Here is a 12,960-nt window from a genome sequence, read left to right as displayed (position 1 = left end):
GATGTGAAGATACAATACTAGGTGTGGGAAAAATGTTAAAGTTTTGTTTTACGTAATTATGGCATCCATTTGCATCATTGTCATACCAGTACTTTGCATCAGTGAGTACTACAATTTAAGGACGTCTGATGTCAGTTATCTAGAACACTTAATTCAAAGTTATTATTCTTCCAAATCTCCAGATCATTTAGTCTAAAATGTATTCCCATCATAATATTTGACCAGTATTGGTATGCCTCAACTTCCCAGTCAGATTAGTGAGGGGATACTTCTGAATAGCACAAACTTCGAATTGGATGAAATTAGTTCTAATTTTGATTTAAAATAATTTTGTCTTAATTTCTTAGTCTTAACACTGAATCATAGTGGAAAACATCCCATCAGGCTTCATAAACATATAACAACATTTAATTTCTTACAAATTAGCTGGTTGTATTGTCAAACAAAACAGTGTAAATGAATGTTTGTAGCTTTTTTTTTCCTTAGCTACTCAGAATGGAGTAGATCAGTCGACATTGTACAAATATAAAACACCAGGGCATTTTTACACAACAAAAGCACAATAAAAATTCAAACAGTGATTTCATCTCATGGTTTTTTCTAAGCCTTTAAAAGTGCATTTTAGGATGATAAGTCATCTTCATAGGATAATGATCATTATTAGTCTATCAAAGTTTCCCAGGGATGAAAAAAAAAAAAAAAAGAAAAGTTTTACGATCGGAACCAACAATATACATCAATGCTGACATGTACGTACGACAGTTGGCCTCATCACTGCCGTCCTTGCAGTCAGAGTCCCCATCACACCTCCACTTCTTGTGAATACATTCTCCTGATCGACACTGCATCTCACTGGATGAACATTTGGCAGGTGGTGTCGGGTGGATGCCGCAACGAGTTGGAGACTCGTCTGATTGATCCTTTGGAAATCAAGATGGACAGAGTCATGTAATAAACAATTATCTTTTCTCTTAAAATCTAAGTGTGCAAAATGTAAATTCTTGCAATTTTTCAACTAAAATAGAGTGCGTACAGACCCTTTCCAAAAAATTTGAATATTATGGAAAAGTTGTTTAATTTCCATAAGTTCATTCAAAAAGTTAAACTTTCATAAAGTATAGATTCAGGGCCCACAATTTAAACGACTTCCAGTATTTGTTTTTTTACATGATTTGAGCTTCCAGCTCATAAAAACAGGAATTCAAAAAATTAGAATACTGTGGAGAAATCACCATTTTAAAAAAGGAGGAGAAGAAGGACTGGAGTGTTGGCCAGTCGTCCAAGGTCCTCTTTTCTGGAAGACGGGTGAGGAACAGAACAGAACATTGTACCTCAAATCATGACTGACTGTGGATATTTCACACTGGACCTCAAGCAGCTTGGGTTCTGTTCCTTTGCTGAAAAAAACTCAAGCGGCTTATCAGCGTGATTGGCCTGTAACGTCTTTAATTGACGCCCTGCGTCCTTTGGTGGGGTCCGGGTCTCACCCTCTCCCCCCGCAGATGGCTTGTCAATTGCTCAGAAACAAAACCCCACTCTGCACCGACGAGCACGGCGGTCTCGCGCTGGCCGTCACCCTATCAGATGCGTGCCCCAGGTAGCCAGCAGGTAGGCAGGTTCAATGTCTTCCGAGTGCATGTGTTACCGTCGTCTCAAGGTCAAAGAGAATATATATTGGTGTCGCGGACTGAAAAGTTTGGGAACCTCTGCTCTATGGTTTCTAATAGAGTGCACACTCAAGAATCACTGCCCCCTACAGTAGTGGATGTACAATTACACTTTATTGCTCCCCGCCCCACTATTTGAGAAGGGCAGCTCTACAGTCAATGTGGCATCTATTGTTATTGCGTCTATGGTTTACTGATTTACTCACCTGACAGTCAACATCATCGTCACACACCCAGCTGCCGGGAATGCATGAGGAGTTTCCACACTGGAACTCACTGGGGCCGCAGGAAGATGGAGCGCAGCCCAGCTCATCAGAACCATCGCCACAGTCGTCCTCACTATTGCACATAAAGTTACGGGAAATGCAGCGGCCACTGGCACAAGTGAACTCATTTGGAGCACAGGTGATGTTTCCTGGAGATGATATAAAGCAGGTAAATGGGCAGTAGTGGTACCAACTGCCAAAAAACTAATACAAAAATCTGATGTGACGTTTGAGCGTTGTCCACATAGATCATCATTATCAAACTTGGTTAAATGCTCATATTTTCTGTCATATTAAATTGACAAGAAAGGCCATGGTTATATCTGGTGAATATTCTTTAACCACCTTCAAAATGTTAAGGACATTCCCTTCAGGTCATGCTCTTTTAACAAAATGCATGCATGGGATTTCACATTGCTTTAGATGCTCAAGAAGACACAGAAAATACAGCCTGCTGCAGCCAGTGTGCTTGAAGCTGACAGTTATGGTAATAGGCCAGCCTGCCTGTCAAACAAACAAGTGTGTTCATTGTGAAATAAAAATTGTCATTTTGAATCTGAACATCAGTTTACAGCTGATGCTTTGTTTGGCTGCAGCTGAACCACACTACTCACTATTACCAGCCCTCTGTGTTGTGACAACACACCCGTTTATGCAGGTGAACACCAGCATTGCATCTGCAATTTGCACCAGACCCTGCCTGAGATGTAAACACCTTCTATGGAGCAATATCTGTTTCCTACTCCCTGCTCGGTGTGCTGCAAAATCTCTACATTACGCTTCATTTTTAGGGACACATCTAAGCTGAGCCTGAAGTCACCAAAAAAAGGTCCTTATGTGTATGGCTGGTCAATATATTACCTTATTTTCAGATAAAAAGCAAAATAACGCTGAAGTGGCAGCATGAGTTTGCGACTTTGGCAAAAACAAAGGCCAGGCATAACACTGAGGAAAGTATATTTTACATAAGGGAACCTTGATAAGTTTATTGAGAACTCGTTTTTAATCTCAAGTCAAAACTGGACTTATCACTTCTTTGTTTTTAAAGGACATTTTATTTTCTCTATTTGCATTCAATGTCAATCTTCATGTCCACGTTAACGTCATGAGACTTTAAGTTAATAAAAGTGGCTACTTGACACTTTGAATTTGGATTTGATTTTAAACAAACAGCATTGTTTTGTTCCATGTAATTTCTGTACTGTAAAATGTATAATATATAGATTAATGATAGATCCCCCATGCTTTGTCATGTTTTTAAGGGAAGTACTGACACTTGTTTTTCCCCCCATTTAAAGCACTAATTATAACTATGCTTTACGATTTTTACATGAGTTTGTCAATGGAGAATTTAAATGGCAGCATGTATGATGTAATTTACAGTTTCCTAATGTAAAAATCTGACAAATAACAAGTTGATAAAAGTAAAAAAAAATAAAAAAAATTTACTTAAAATTGATGACAACCTGCATAGTGCAAAACCAAGCAGTGCATGAGCTCAGGATGAAAAGTCCCATTTCTACTCACCACAGTTTACTTCATCCTCTCCGGTATCACAGTCATTCTCTCCGTCACATTTCCAGAAGACAGGGATACACTGGGTGGTGCCCGGTCCGCAGCTGAACTCATTCACACGACACGTTCTCATGTCTGTACAGGATAGAGAGCACATCACTTTTAGTTAGAGATGGGCTATATTATCTAATATAATATTGAAAAGCAATTATGTGCAGTTTGAGACACGTTCAAAATTATTACGGCACTTTTTCCATATCTGAAGTTGAATTAGTTTTATTTAGCACAGATGATGTTTTATGTGGAATACATCCAGTGGGGGAATCGCATAAGTAAGCTTAAACATGTTAATCCCATAGAGATATTTATAAAATTAGGTTGGAGTGGAACTATGTATATATTGGTAAGGAGGTCTCGATCCAATCACGTGAAAGGAAACTGGGCACAATCACGTGGTTTGACTCGATCGAGTCCCGATATCGGATATATATGTAAAGTTATTATCATTATGGGGTGGGCGGTATACCGGTTCATACCAAATACCGATATATATTTTCGTTATGCTATACATTTTAATATACCACAGTACCAGTATATTGATTACACAACGTTCGGAACGCTACGCTGACCCAAGCCTTTTCAACGTTGCACTGCGAAGGAAAGCAGTAGCGCTCTGGTTACGGTGTAAATGGATAAGAAAGCTCTGAAGCTGCAGAACTAGTAGAACATGATGACACAGAAGAACTTGTGTCAAAAAGAGGAGTCCTGTCTGTTGTTTTGTCAGTAGACCAAGTAGGATGCAGAGCGGAGGTGGAGAGTTAGACCGAAGTTCTCAGACGTTTGTGAATAAAGGAGTTCAATAGCAGGTAAATCCATACAACATTTGTTCTGTTTGGAAGAGACGAAACGTATCGTTAGCCTCTCTGGTAACTAGCCTGATGCTAGTGTATGTGTTCAGATGTCCGAGGGCATGTTTGTTTGCTCCGCACAAGTGTTGTTTGCGCGTGGAAGCGTTTGTGTGATTTGCGTGTGGACGTGTATGTTTGTGTGTAAGAATAGACCATCCTAAGCCAATCTACTGCAGTATTTCCTATATCAAGCGCCTACAGCAGGACATGCAGGTGTGTTCTAAATCAACCTCTATCTGCAGACCTCACACACTTTAATTAGTAACCAGCTAATACTTTACATGCTCTAACGTCAACATTAAAGTAAGGAGATCCAATCTAAACTATTGTTGTATACTTACCTGCAGAAGTTGGGTCACAGACAATACAATAATGCTTCACCAGGTGGCATTACAAAGTTGTTTACAGTGATTCCCAAATTCAAGCTCTCGACTCACTGGTTTATGAAGTTAGGCACCGAATAAGGAGTTGCCTTAAGCCAAAACATATTTTGCAGAATATAGACATAGGGATAAAATTTCAGTGCAAATAGAAAAAGCTTCTTTCTACATTTTAAATATAAGACTCAGCATGCATCATTACACTGGGTGCACAAATAGAAAAACTGTGAAATTTGTGCTGTTTATGTCAGCTGCCCATTTGTAGGAATATTTTATATTGCCTTATCAAAATGCATCAGAATTATGTCACTCCACCTTGGAAGCCCCAATCCCTCACCCATTTTCCTCCCTAACATTTGATCTTAATATTCTTTTTGGACTAAAACTAGGAAAATTAAGAAACCAAAATGCTACAAAATTCGAAATAAGGGATCAGCAACAAAAAGGATACAGATTCCCTAATAAAAACTACATGCATCGAAGATACTGTGATTGCTGTAATTGGTCATAGAGCAGTCAAAAGATAAACATTGAAAACATTGACCATGATGACCAAAAGTCACATCAAGTATGTGGTTGATCCACAAGTACTACTGGAACAGTCAGGTTTTTGTTGTGGCTGATCAACAGTGAAACAGGTCATCTCACATGGGTTGTGAGCCAATTTATCTTGAAGTTGCTGCCTCAAGACAAACGGAAACATCTCTAGGATAACTATAAGCCGCCACCTTGCTAACAACCTTGGGACCTCTGCTCAGATACTACACATCTAGCCCAGCTCTTGTGGATTTTTTTTTAACTGCAGAAAAATGCCCCCAGCTGAAGCTTACATTGTGATCAAATTCAATGTCTTTATAAAAAAGCTGTAAATCTTCACCCTAACCTGACTCAGTCTTTTGGCTTAATTGCGATCATTTTAACACTGGCTCGGGTCAGGCTCTGCACTGTAAATGAGCCGTCGGGTGATGTGTTTTGATTAGCGCGAAAAAGACAAATAGATGCTGATGAGGTGAATGAAGGCTGGCCTCCGGCACATGAATAAATTATGTTAAAAAATGCATAAAGGACTCGTTCTGGAGTGGAGAGGCGGTCGCTGAATTGTATGAGTTACCAAATGCTTTATAGCAGAAGTAAACCATACGCACCGTTTAGCGGCTCTTGAAGCTGCTTGTCATGTTTATAGTTATATGCAGAACAAGTGGCTAATAAATATAATAGTTCGAGTTCAGTTCGCATTCTGTTGAGATGGGGCGGGTCTAATTGTTTAGGCCTGATAACAGCTCTACTTTGGTTCATAACTTGATGCCTTAAGCCTACTTTTGTCTTCATGATAATCGCTTTCTGCCACTGAAAAATCAATGTCCACATAAACAAGGATTAGAAACAATTATAATTTGAATGGTTGAGAAAAAAAACCTCACTTTTAAAAAGTAAAATTAAAAGTCAGCAAATGTACTTTGGCACAACACTGGCAGAAGCCTCTAAACTGGATGATAATCCCTGACACAGCAGAAGAAAACAATAGTTTGAAGAGTAGATGAAAATATCTTTACTCCAGATAATATAGTTAGAATGACAATGCATTTATTAGTTCTCCCGCTCTGACAGTGTAATCAATAATCAATGCATACAATTCCAATAATTGATTAAATGACAAGTTACGCAACAATACTGTAAGAATGTTAACAGAATTTAAAAGCACAACGGCTGAGCTGCTTATTTAGTTCAATATATAATAAACTGTACATAATGTATAATTTAGAACAGCACTTTTAATGTATATTTTACACCCAATTACACTGCTACTTTAGCACTTTCTCATGCAGTTTTAACCAAACAATTCACAGATATCCTTTGCTGGTTTTATAAAAAGGTACGAGGTAAAGTTTCCCCGGTGTATCAATGTAAATGCTAAGTTTTTAACAATAATCTAAACTGTGAGAAATAAAGAAATGCTGTGAAAACATGAATCAAGATGCACTAATTAAAGTTTTATCGTGATGCATTGGTTATCAAATAGCAGTCCTTGTAATCATAATCAAATAGTGGCTAGTGATTCCTACCCCTATAAAACTGCACACCTTGGAAGTCTTAAAGTTCAGCCACGTGTGCTTTGGTGGCAGAATGGAATGAGATGATTAGATAAAATCTAAAAAATAAAAAAAATAAAAATAAAATTTTTTAGTTACGAGTGAAAGAATTTTAATGTTACATTGAGGACCTTACACAAATGTGGCATTAGTTTTCCAAAATTATAAATGCTGAGTGAGTGTGTGGGCCGAAATTACAGGATGCACCAGTATAGTATTGGTTCTATTTAACCAGGGATCTTCCCATCACAATTTGGCCTCAGATCTCATTTTGAAACATGATGAAAGGGGAAAAAACACTGTTTACAGCTTTCATTTAACACTGAACAAGGTCATCCATCTGCCGGTAGACACTACTTTCTGCTGCCAAATAATGTGCAACAGCTGGTCAAACAGCAGAGTAACATGAGTGATAGTAGCTCTGCACGTACACCCTGGCAGCAGAGGAAGGAACCCAACACCATCCTTTGAAACACACACACCCCAGCTACACACACAGACAACAGTATTTGAATGGGTTTCCAGTTTGCACTAACAACACACACACACACAAGTTAACATTAGCGTGGACTTAAGATAGAGAGGAGAGGGAAAAAAGGAAATGGCAAAAATGTAGACCTGTCAAGCAAATAGTGAATGGCAGCAACTCCTAAAACTAGTATTTTAACAGAAAATAACATTTAAATTAAAATATTGTTAAAAGCAATATTTTAGTTCATTTTTTTTAAATTTATATTAATAGAGGAATTTGTGGTAAAACTGAAGATAGTCTTATCTAACGCTTCAAAATGTATTCAAAATGTGGAAAATAACAGATACAGGCTGTTGGTTCCACGTGACATTGGCACATTAAAGATAGAAAAAAATTTAGTTAAAAATGTTTCATTTTTTTTGCAATTATAGTCAAAAATGAATTGGGTCATATATGTGCCTGGCACAGCTTATAAAGACCATAATTGAATATACCTATGAAATTCCTATTCCTAAAATAAATTTTTTTAAAAACAAATATGTGCTCAAATTACTTGAATAAAGTCTAAACCTGGATTATAATGTAAACCAGGCCACATTGTGTGTGCCATAATTCTGAAAATAAACCTTGCCCTTTAAAGCAACGCAGGGGCAAAAAGAACCACCGACCAGTGAGCAGCAGATACCACAGGAATAATCAATTATGATGCAGGCCAAGCTCTGGAGCTTGTAGTTAAAGCGCTGACTGTGTGTGTACAATCTAGGCTAATTACTTGGAGCACATTTTATTGCACCAAGAGCTATTTGTGGCTTCTACTAGAGCATCTACCCTGTACACCTTAAACATAACGTACACTAGGAAGTCACGGGATGCAGGCTCCACTGAACCATTAAAACTAAATAAATCACCACATTCTATTTAATAATGCAGTTAAAGCATTAGAGTTGCACAATTAAGAATACAGAGTTCGTAAATACCATCACTGAGGAATCAGATACTCACGGCAGATTTCCAAGCTCTCGTCAGACCCGTCCTCACAATCCGGCTCCCCATCACATTGCCATCGTTTTGGGACACACTGGCCATTTTGACACACAAAGTCCACCTCAGCACATGTTTTTTTCACTGTAATAAATAAAAATATAGGAGAAAGATGCAGAATAATTATTTGTTCGGCAATAGTTGTCATATATGCAGTCAATGACCCCACGGTTCAGCTCGTGTTCTTGAAATGGCAAGAAAAACACATTTGCATTTTAGACCACTTGCATATTCAACAGTCATTCACACAGTATTGAAGATGAACCTAGGACAGACATGGGCAACTGGAAGCCCGGGGGCAACGGCCTAATTTTATGCAGCCCCCACAGTAAACGTACAAAATGACAATAATACACAAAACAAAAGTAAGAATATATTAAAAAATAATTACAGCATTCATTGAAGGATAACACAGTAAAAGACAACACAGAAAATACTCCAAAAACACACAAAACTGCTATAAAAATGAACAAAACGACAACAGAAATACACAAAAATGCAAAAAGACAACATATACACAATATGATGTAAAAAAAAAAAAAAAAAAATTTACAGGAAAAATACACAAAAGGACAACATAAACGTACAAAAACACAATCATAACAAGCAAGACAACACATACACAAAATGACAGGAAGAGCAGAGTTTTTATCATAATTGTGTGTTTTTCTGGGTTAACGCTCAGATTATTCTAAACGCTGACACGACTGTTTTGATCAAAGGGCCACATTATCAACAAACACATTGTGTGGCCCCCACTGTGATAGAAGTTGCCCACCTCTGACCTAAAAGCTATGTTGTACCAAACTGACCACATCTCAAAGGATTTATTTGCCTTAAAGTATTTTATTGCCCACATAATAAACCTGAAGGTCACTAGGCAGGCTTAAACTTTGGCCTCACAAAATGCTCATGAAGCCATTTGCTCAGTTTCACACATTCTTGTGCTTACTCCTGTCGGGGCTGAGTTAAAGCAGCTCTGGCAGGATCTTTGAACCACACGCTATGGTACATCAGTGGCTGAAGGACAAAGGAATTACATCCAGAGTAATCGTAATGCCTCATCACCATTAGTAACTGAAAAAGGGACAGATACCAGCGACTCCAATATCAAGATCACCATAGTTTCATCTTGATAAATTTAGAATTAGATTCAAATTTTTAACATGCAACTAGTTGCAACAACTTCAAAAGGGACATGAATAATTTAAGACAGCATTCAGCAGTTTCCAGCTAAAAGGGTCAGAGAAAGTTGTTCAGTATTCAGAGAAAACCCTTCGTCTATTTTTACATTATCAAACATTTTAGGCATTGGTCTCATTCTCACTCAGTCTCTCTTGCCTCAGGCTTTTGTCTTCAGTGTCTCACACATGTTCCCCTTCATTACCCTACCACATGACAGATCAAAGTATTGCTCATGCTGGCAGATCCATATTTAGCAATGCTGTGGCCCACCTTCTACTGTCAGGTCATCAAGTCCCAAAGGACGCTGGCAGGGCTTCTAGTGCAGCACAGTGAACACAGGAGGTTCTGAATGTTATGAATCCATTTGGTCAAGAAGAGTTCTACATTCTCCCCAACTGTGTCATTTGACAGCCATTGTTACATTACCTTTCCCATTTTAAGGTTGAAACATTAACAAAATTCCTTATCGTGCTTGAGAAACTATATGCAATAAAGCTGAACCCTGTACTGCCAATTATTAATTAAATACTCATTTAAATTCTAAAGGATATTTAAAGTGGTGGGGCAGAAACACAGTCTGGGTTTGATGATGTTGGACCTCAATTCATTCTTAAAGTTAGGTGGCTAAAAACAGCACAAACTGAAACACCCGAAACAGGATCATTGCCACCCTTGTACAACCTCTCAATTCTTAGGAGGTAAAAAAAAAATCCTTCAAATAAATCCTTCTGTTGATAAGGTCAAATAAAAAACAGTGCAAGAAATAGTCTTCCTCTTTAGGCTCCCATCACACAGCCTTTGACTACAATATGACACATTATGGGAAGCACATTGTTTACTTTAGTATGACGTAACATTTCCTTGCATTTCCTTGCTTCACATTTACAGACATGCTGCATTTCCCAAGGCCCATATGGTCAGGCAAGATAAACACAGTAAACACCTACAGTTGTAATTATATGTAGCACAACTTAACATGATTAAATTGTAGAAATTATGTGTAGACTTCATGTGGAAGATATATATTTTCCTTTAACATTTCAGCCAAGGAAAATTACCTTAAATGTGTCTGTGTGAGGAAGAGCATCTGTACTTTGGTCACGCTTTTACCAAAGTTATTGACTTGAGTAATGTAATTAATGTGGTCCAATTCCTTGCTTAGTTTTAAACTGTCTAAGCTCTCAAAAACATCTTATAGTGAGATGAAATACTGGAAAACCAAACTTTCCGTTCCTCAATTCATTTTATTTTAAATTGGTACACTGTTCGATATGATATAGTTCATTAAAAATTCCAATCCATTTATCTACTACAGAAACAGAAATTAATTCAATAATTTAAAGACCAAGGCATGTGTAAATGGTGATAATTTGAAAGGAATTTACACAAAACTTGACAAGCTGATCAAGCTGGCTTGTTCTGTGGTTAGGATAAAGCTGGCGTAAAGAAAAAGGAAAAATCAGACAAGCTCCTGCATATCAGCCTTTTCAGTAACGTCAAGCAACTTCTTTGTCCCCAATTTCATTACATTATAAACCTCAACAGTAAGAGCATGGTATGATTACAAAAGCAAAATTCTGCTTGTAAATATTTGTCTGCTGTAGAGGAATATTGACACCACAACATTATTTGGCCCAACTTGGTACTGCAAATTATTCTCAGAGATCAGGTTTTATTAAACCATTTCAGACAAGAAAAAAAACTTGACCCATTGACATTGAACCATAAGTTCAATAATTTAAAGGGGACTTGCTAAATCCACTTTTTTATCCCTTAAATGCATTTTGTTGTATATTTAGTGTTTAGAAGTACAGAAAAGTTCAAATTAGTCTCTTCAGGTGCTCCGTAGATATCTTTATATTCTGTTTTGGTCATATTTTTCAATCTGTTTCGATTTTTCTATTCTCTATTACGTTTTTTGAACAATAACGTCACAGTATTTGCAGCGAAACTGCCAAATTAGGACATCGACTCCAGGCCCAACACTTGGAGCAAGCCGCCATTTTTATTTCTCGCTTTTATTTTGTAGTCCAAGCTCAAGGATGCCAAAGTTACGAGAGGATAAGTCAAAATGTTCGGTTGTTGGATGTAGTAACCCACACACTTCATTACACCGTCTCCCAGCATCAGAACCTTTTTAAAGTGCCTGGTTGAGTTTTATTTTTCACGGAAATGTACCCACATCTGTGGGTAAGGTCATTTTTGTGTGCGCGAAGCACTTCAAAGATGACTGCTTCAGCAACCTCCGCCAGTATTCGAACAAACAATTTTTGGGTTTCTTCTGAGACCAACAAAAAGTTTGTTTTAAATTTGATTTGTAATTTTCCTGAGGAAGAGGGCATGGTCAGATAGGGCTTGGTCATGCCAGGAGTTACCTTCAATGTCTTAAATCTAAAACAAGAGCACTCACAGTGCAAACCTCCCCCAAGCACCAAATCTCTTCCTTCCCAAATATTGGCAGGTATCTTATCCATTCACAGTTTAAAGGATCGGAAGAAATTGTTCTGTCATTAATAACAACTAGTACAGTGCCTGTCGGAAGTATGTATTCATATAGTGGGGACTTAAGTAGAGTTGTCAATTATGGGTCATTATGAGTCATGTGTATTTTTGTATCTTTCTGTTGTGTTTTTGTGCATTTTTTGTATATTTATTGTTTTTTGTTGCTATTGTAGTGTGATTCTAGAGTCATTTTGTGTATTTTTAGTGTAGTTTTGTGCATTTCTGTTGTAATCTTAGTGTATTTTTGTATAATTATTTAGTTTTGTGTATTTTGAGTCCTTTTCATATTTTTGTCGTCATTTGGTGTGTGCGTTTGTGACTCGCTACTCCGTGGCTCTCTCACACACGCTTTAGCCACGCACAGGCATGCACATCAGTGACTCACATAGGCCCAATAACTGAGACTTGAGAGCTTTGCTAGTATATCAGTGTGAGCACAGTTGCTCAGACGCCCCTCCGGTTTAAACTGTCTTACTCTCGTGTGCTTGCAGTCCGTGTAAGCTTGGCTGTATGTACAGCAATTGGCTCTGGCCCCACACATGACTCTAGCTCAGGTGAGGAGCTGTGCAGTGAAATAGATATAGATAGGGCGCGAGCACCCCCTCACACACTGAATTCAAAAGCTGAATAGGTTTCACTTCTGGGTGAACATGAATGTGTCATCAAGCCGAAATTAAAATTAAAATAAACATTTGGAAATGACGAAATGAATCCAAAATAATGGATGCACACACTTGTGGTATTTGGAAGCCTTTGACAAAGATTCAGGTCAAACTCATACCACGTCGGGGAGATATTTGCTGCACACACGCAGACCTTATTTGCTTTACTAGTACAGTGCCCGTCGTAAGTATGTATTCATGTAGGAGCATAAGGGGTATATTTGCGGGTGCAAAATGTGGGTGCAATTTTCGTGGTTTAATTCTTAGGGACA

General features: G+C 38.0%; 1 protein-coding gene across 1 annotated transcript in view; it reads right to left on the bottom strand.

Annotated features, from left to right (window-relative positions):
- vldlr (very low density lipoprotein receptor) overlaps positions 1-12,960 on the bottom strand; it is a 48,320-nt gene that overhangs the window by 25,229 nt on the left and 10,131 nt on the right. Inside the window, exons 3-6 of the mRNA XM_028462545.1 lie at positions 8,301-8,423; positions 3,461-3,583; positions 1,874-2,082; positions 758-920 (exon numbers count right to left, since the gene is read on the bottom strand). Of these exons, the coding sequence (XP_028318346.1) occupies positions 758-920; positions 1,874-2,082; positions 3,461-3,583; positions 8,301-8,423 (618 nt within the window). The remainder of the gene's footprint in view (positions 1-757; positions 921-1,873; positions 2,083-3,460; positions 3,584-8,300; positions 8,424-12,960) is intronic.

The sequence above is a fragment of the Gouania willdenowi genome, chromosome 12 (assembly GCF_900634775.1).
Source record: "Gouania willdenowi chromosome 12, fGouWil2.1, whole genome shotgun sequence".
NCBI classification, from domain to species: Eukaryota; Metazoa; Chordata; class Actinopteri; order Blenniiformes; family Gobiesocidae; genus Gouania; species Gouania willdenowi.
The sequence above is the reverse complement of the archived record's forward strand: the minus strand, read 5'-3'. Positions and strand labels throughout refer to the sequence as shown.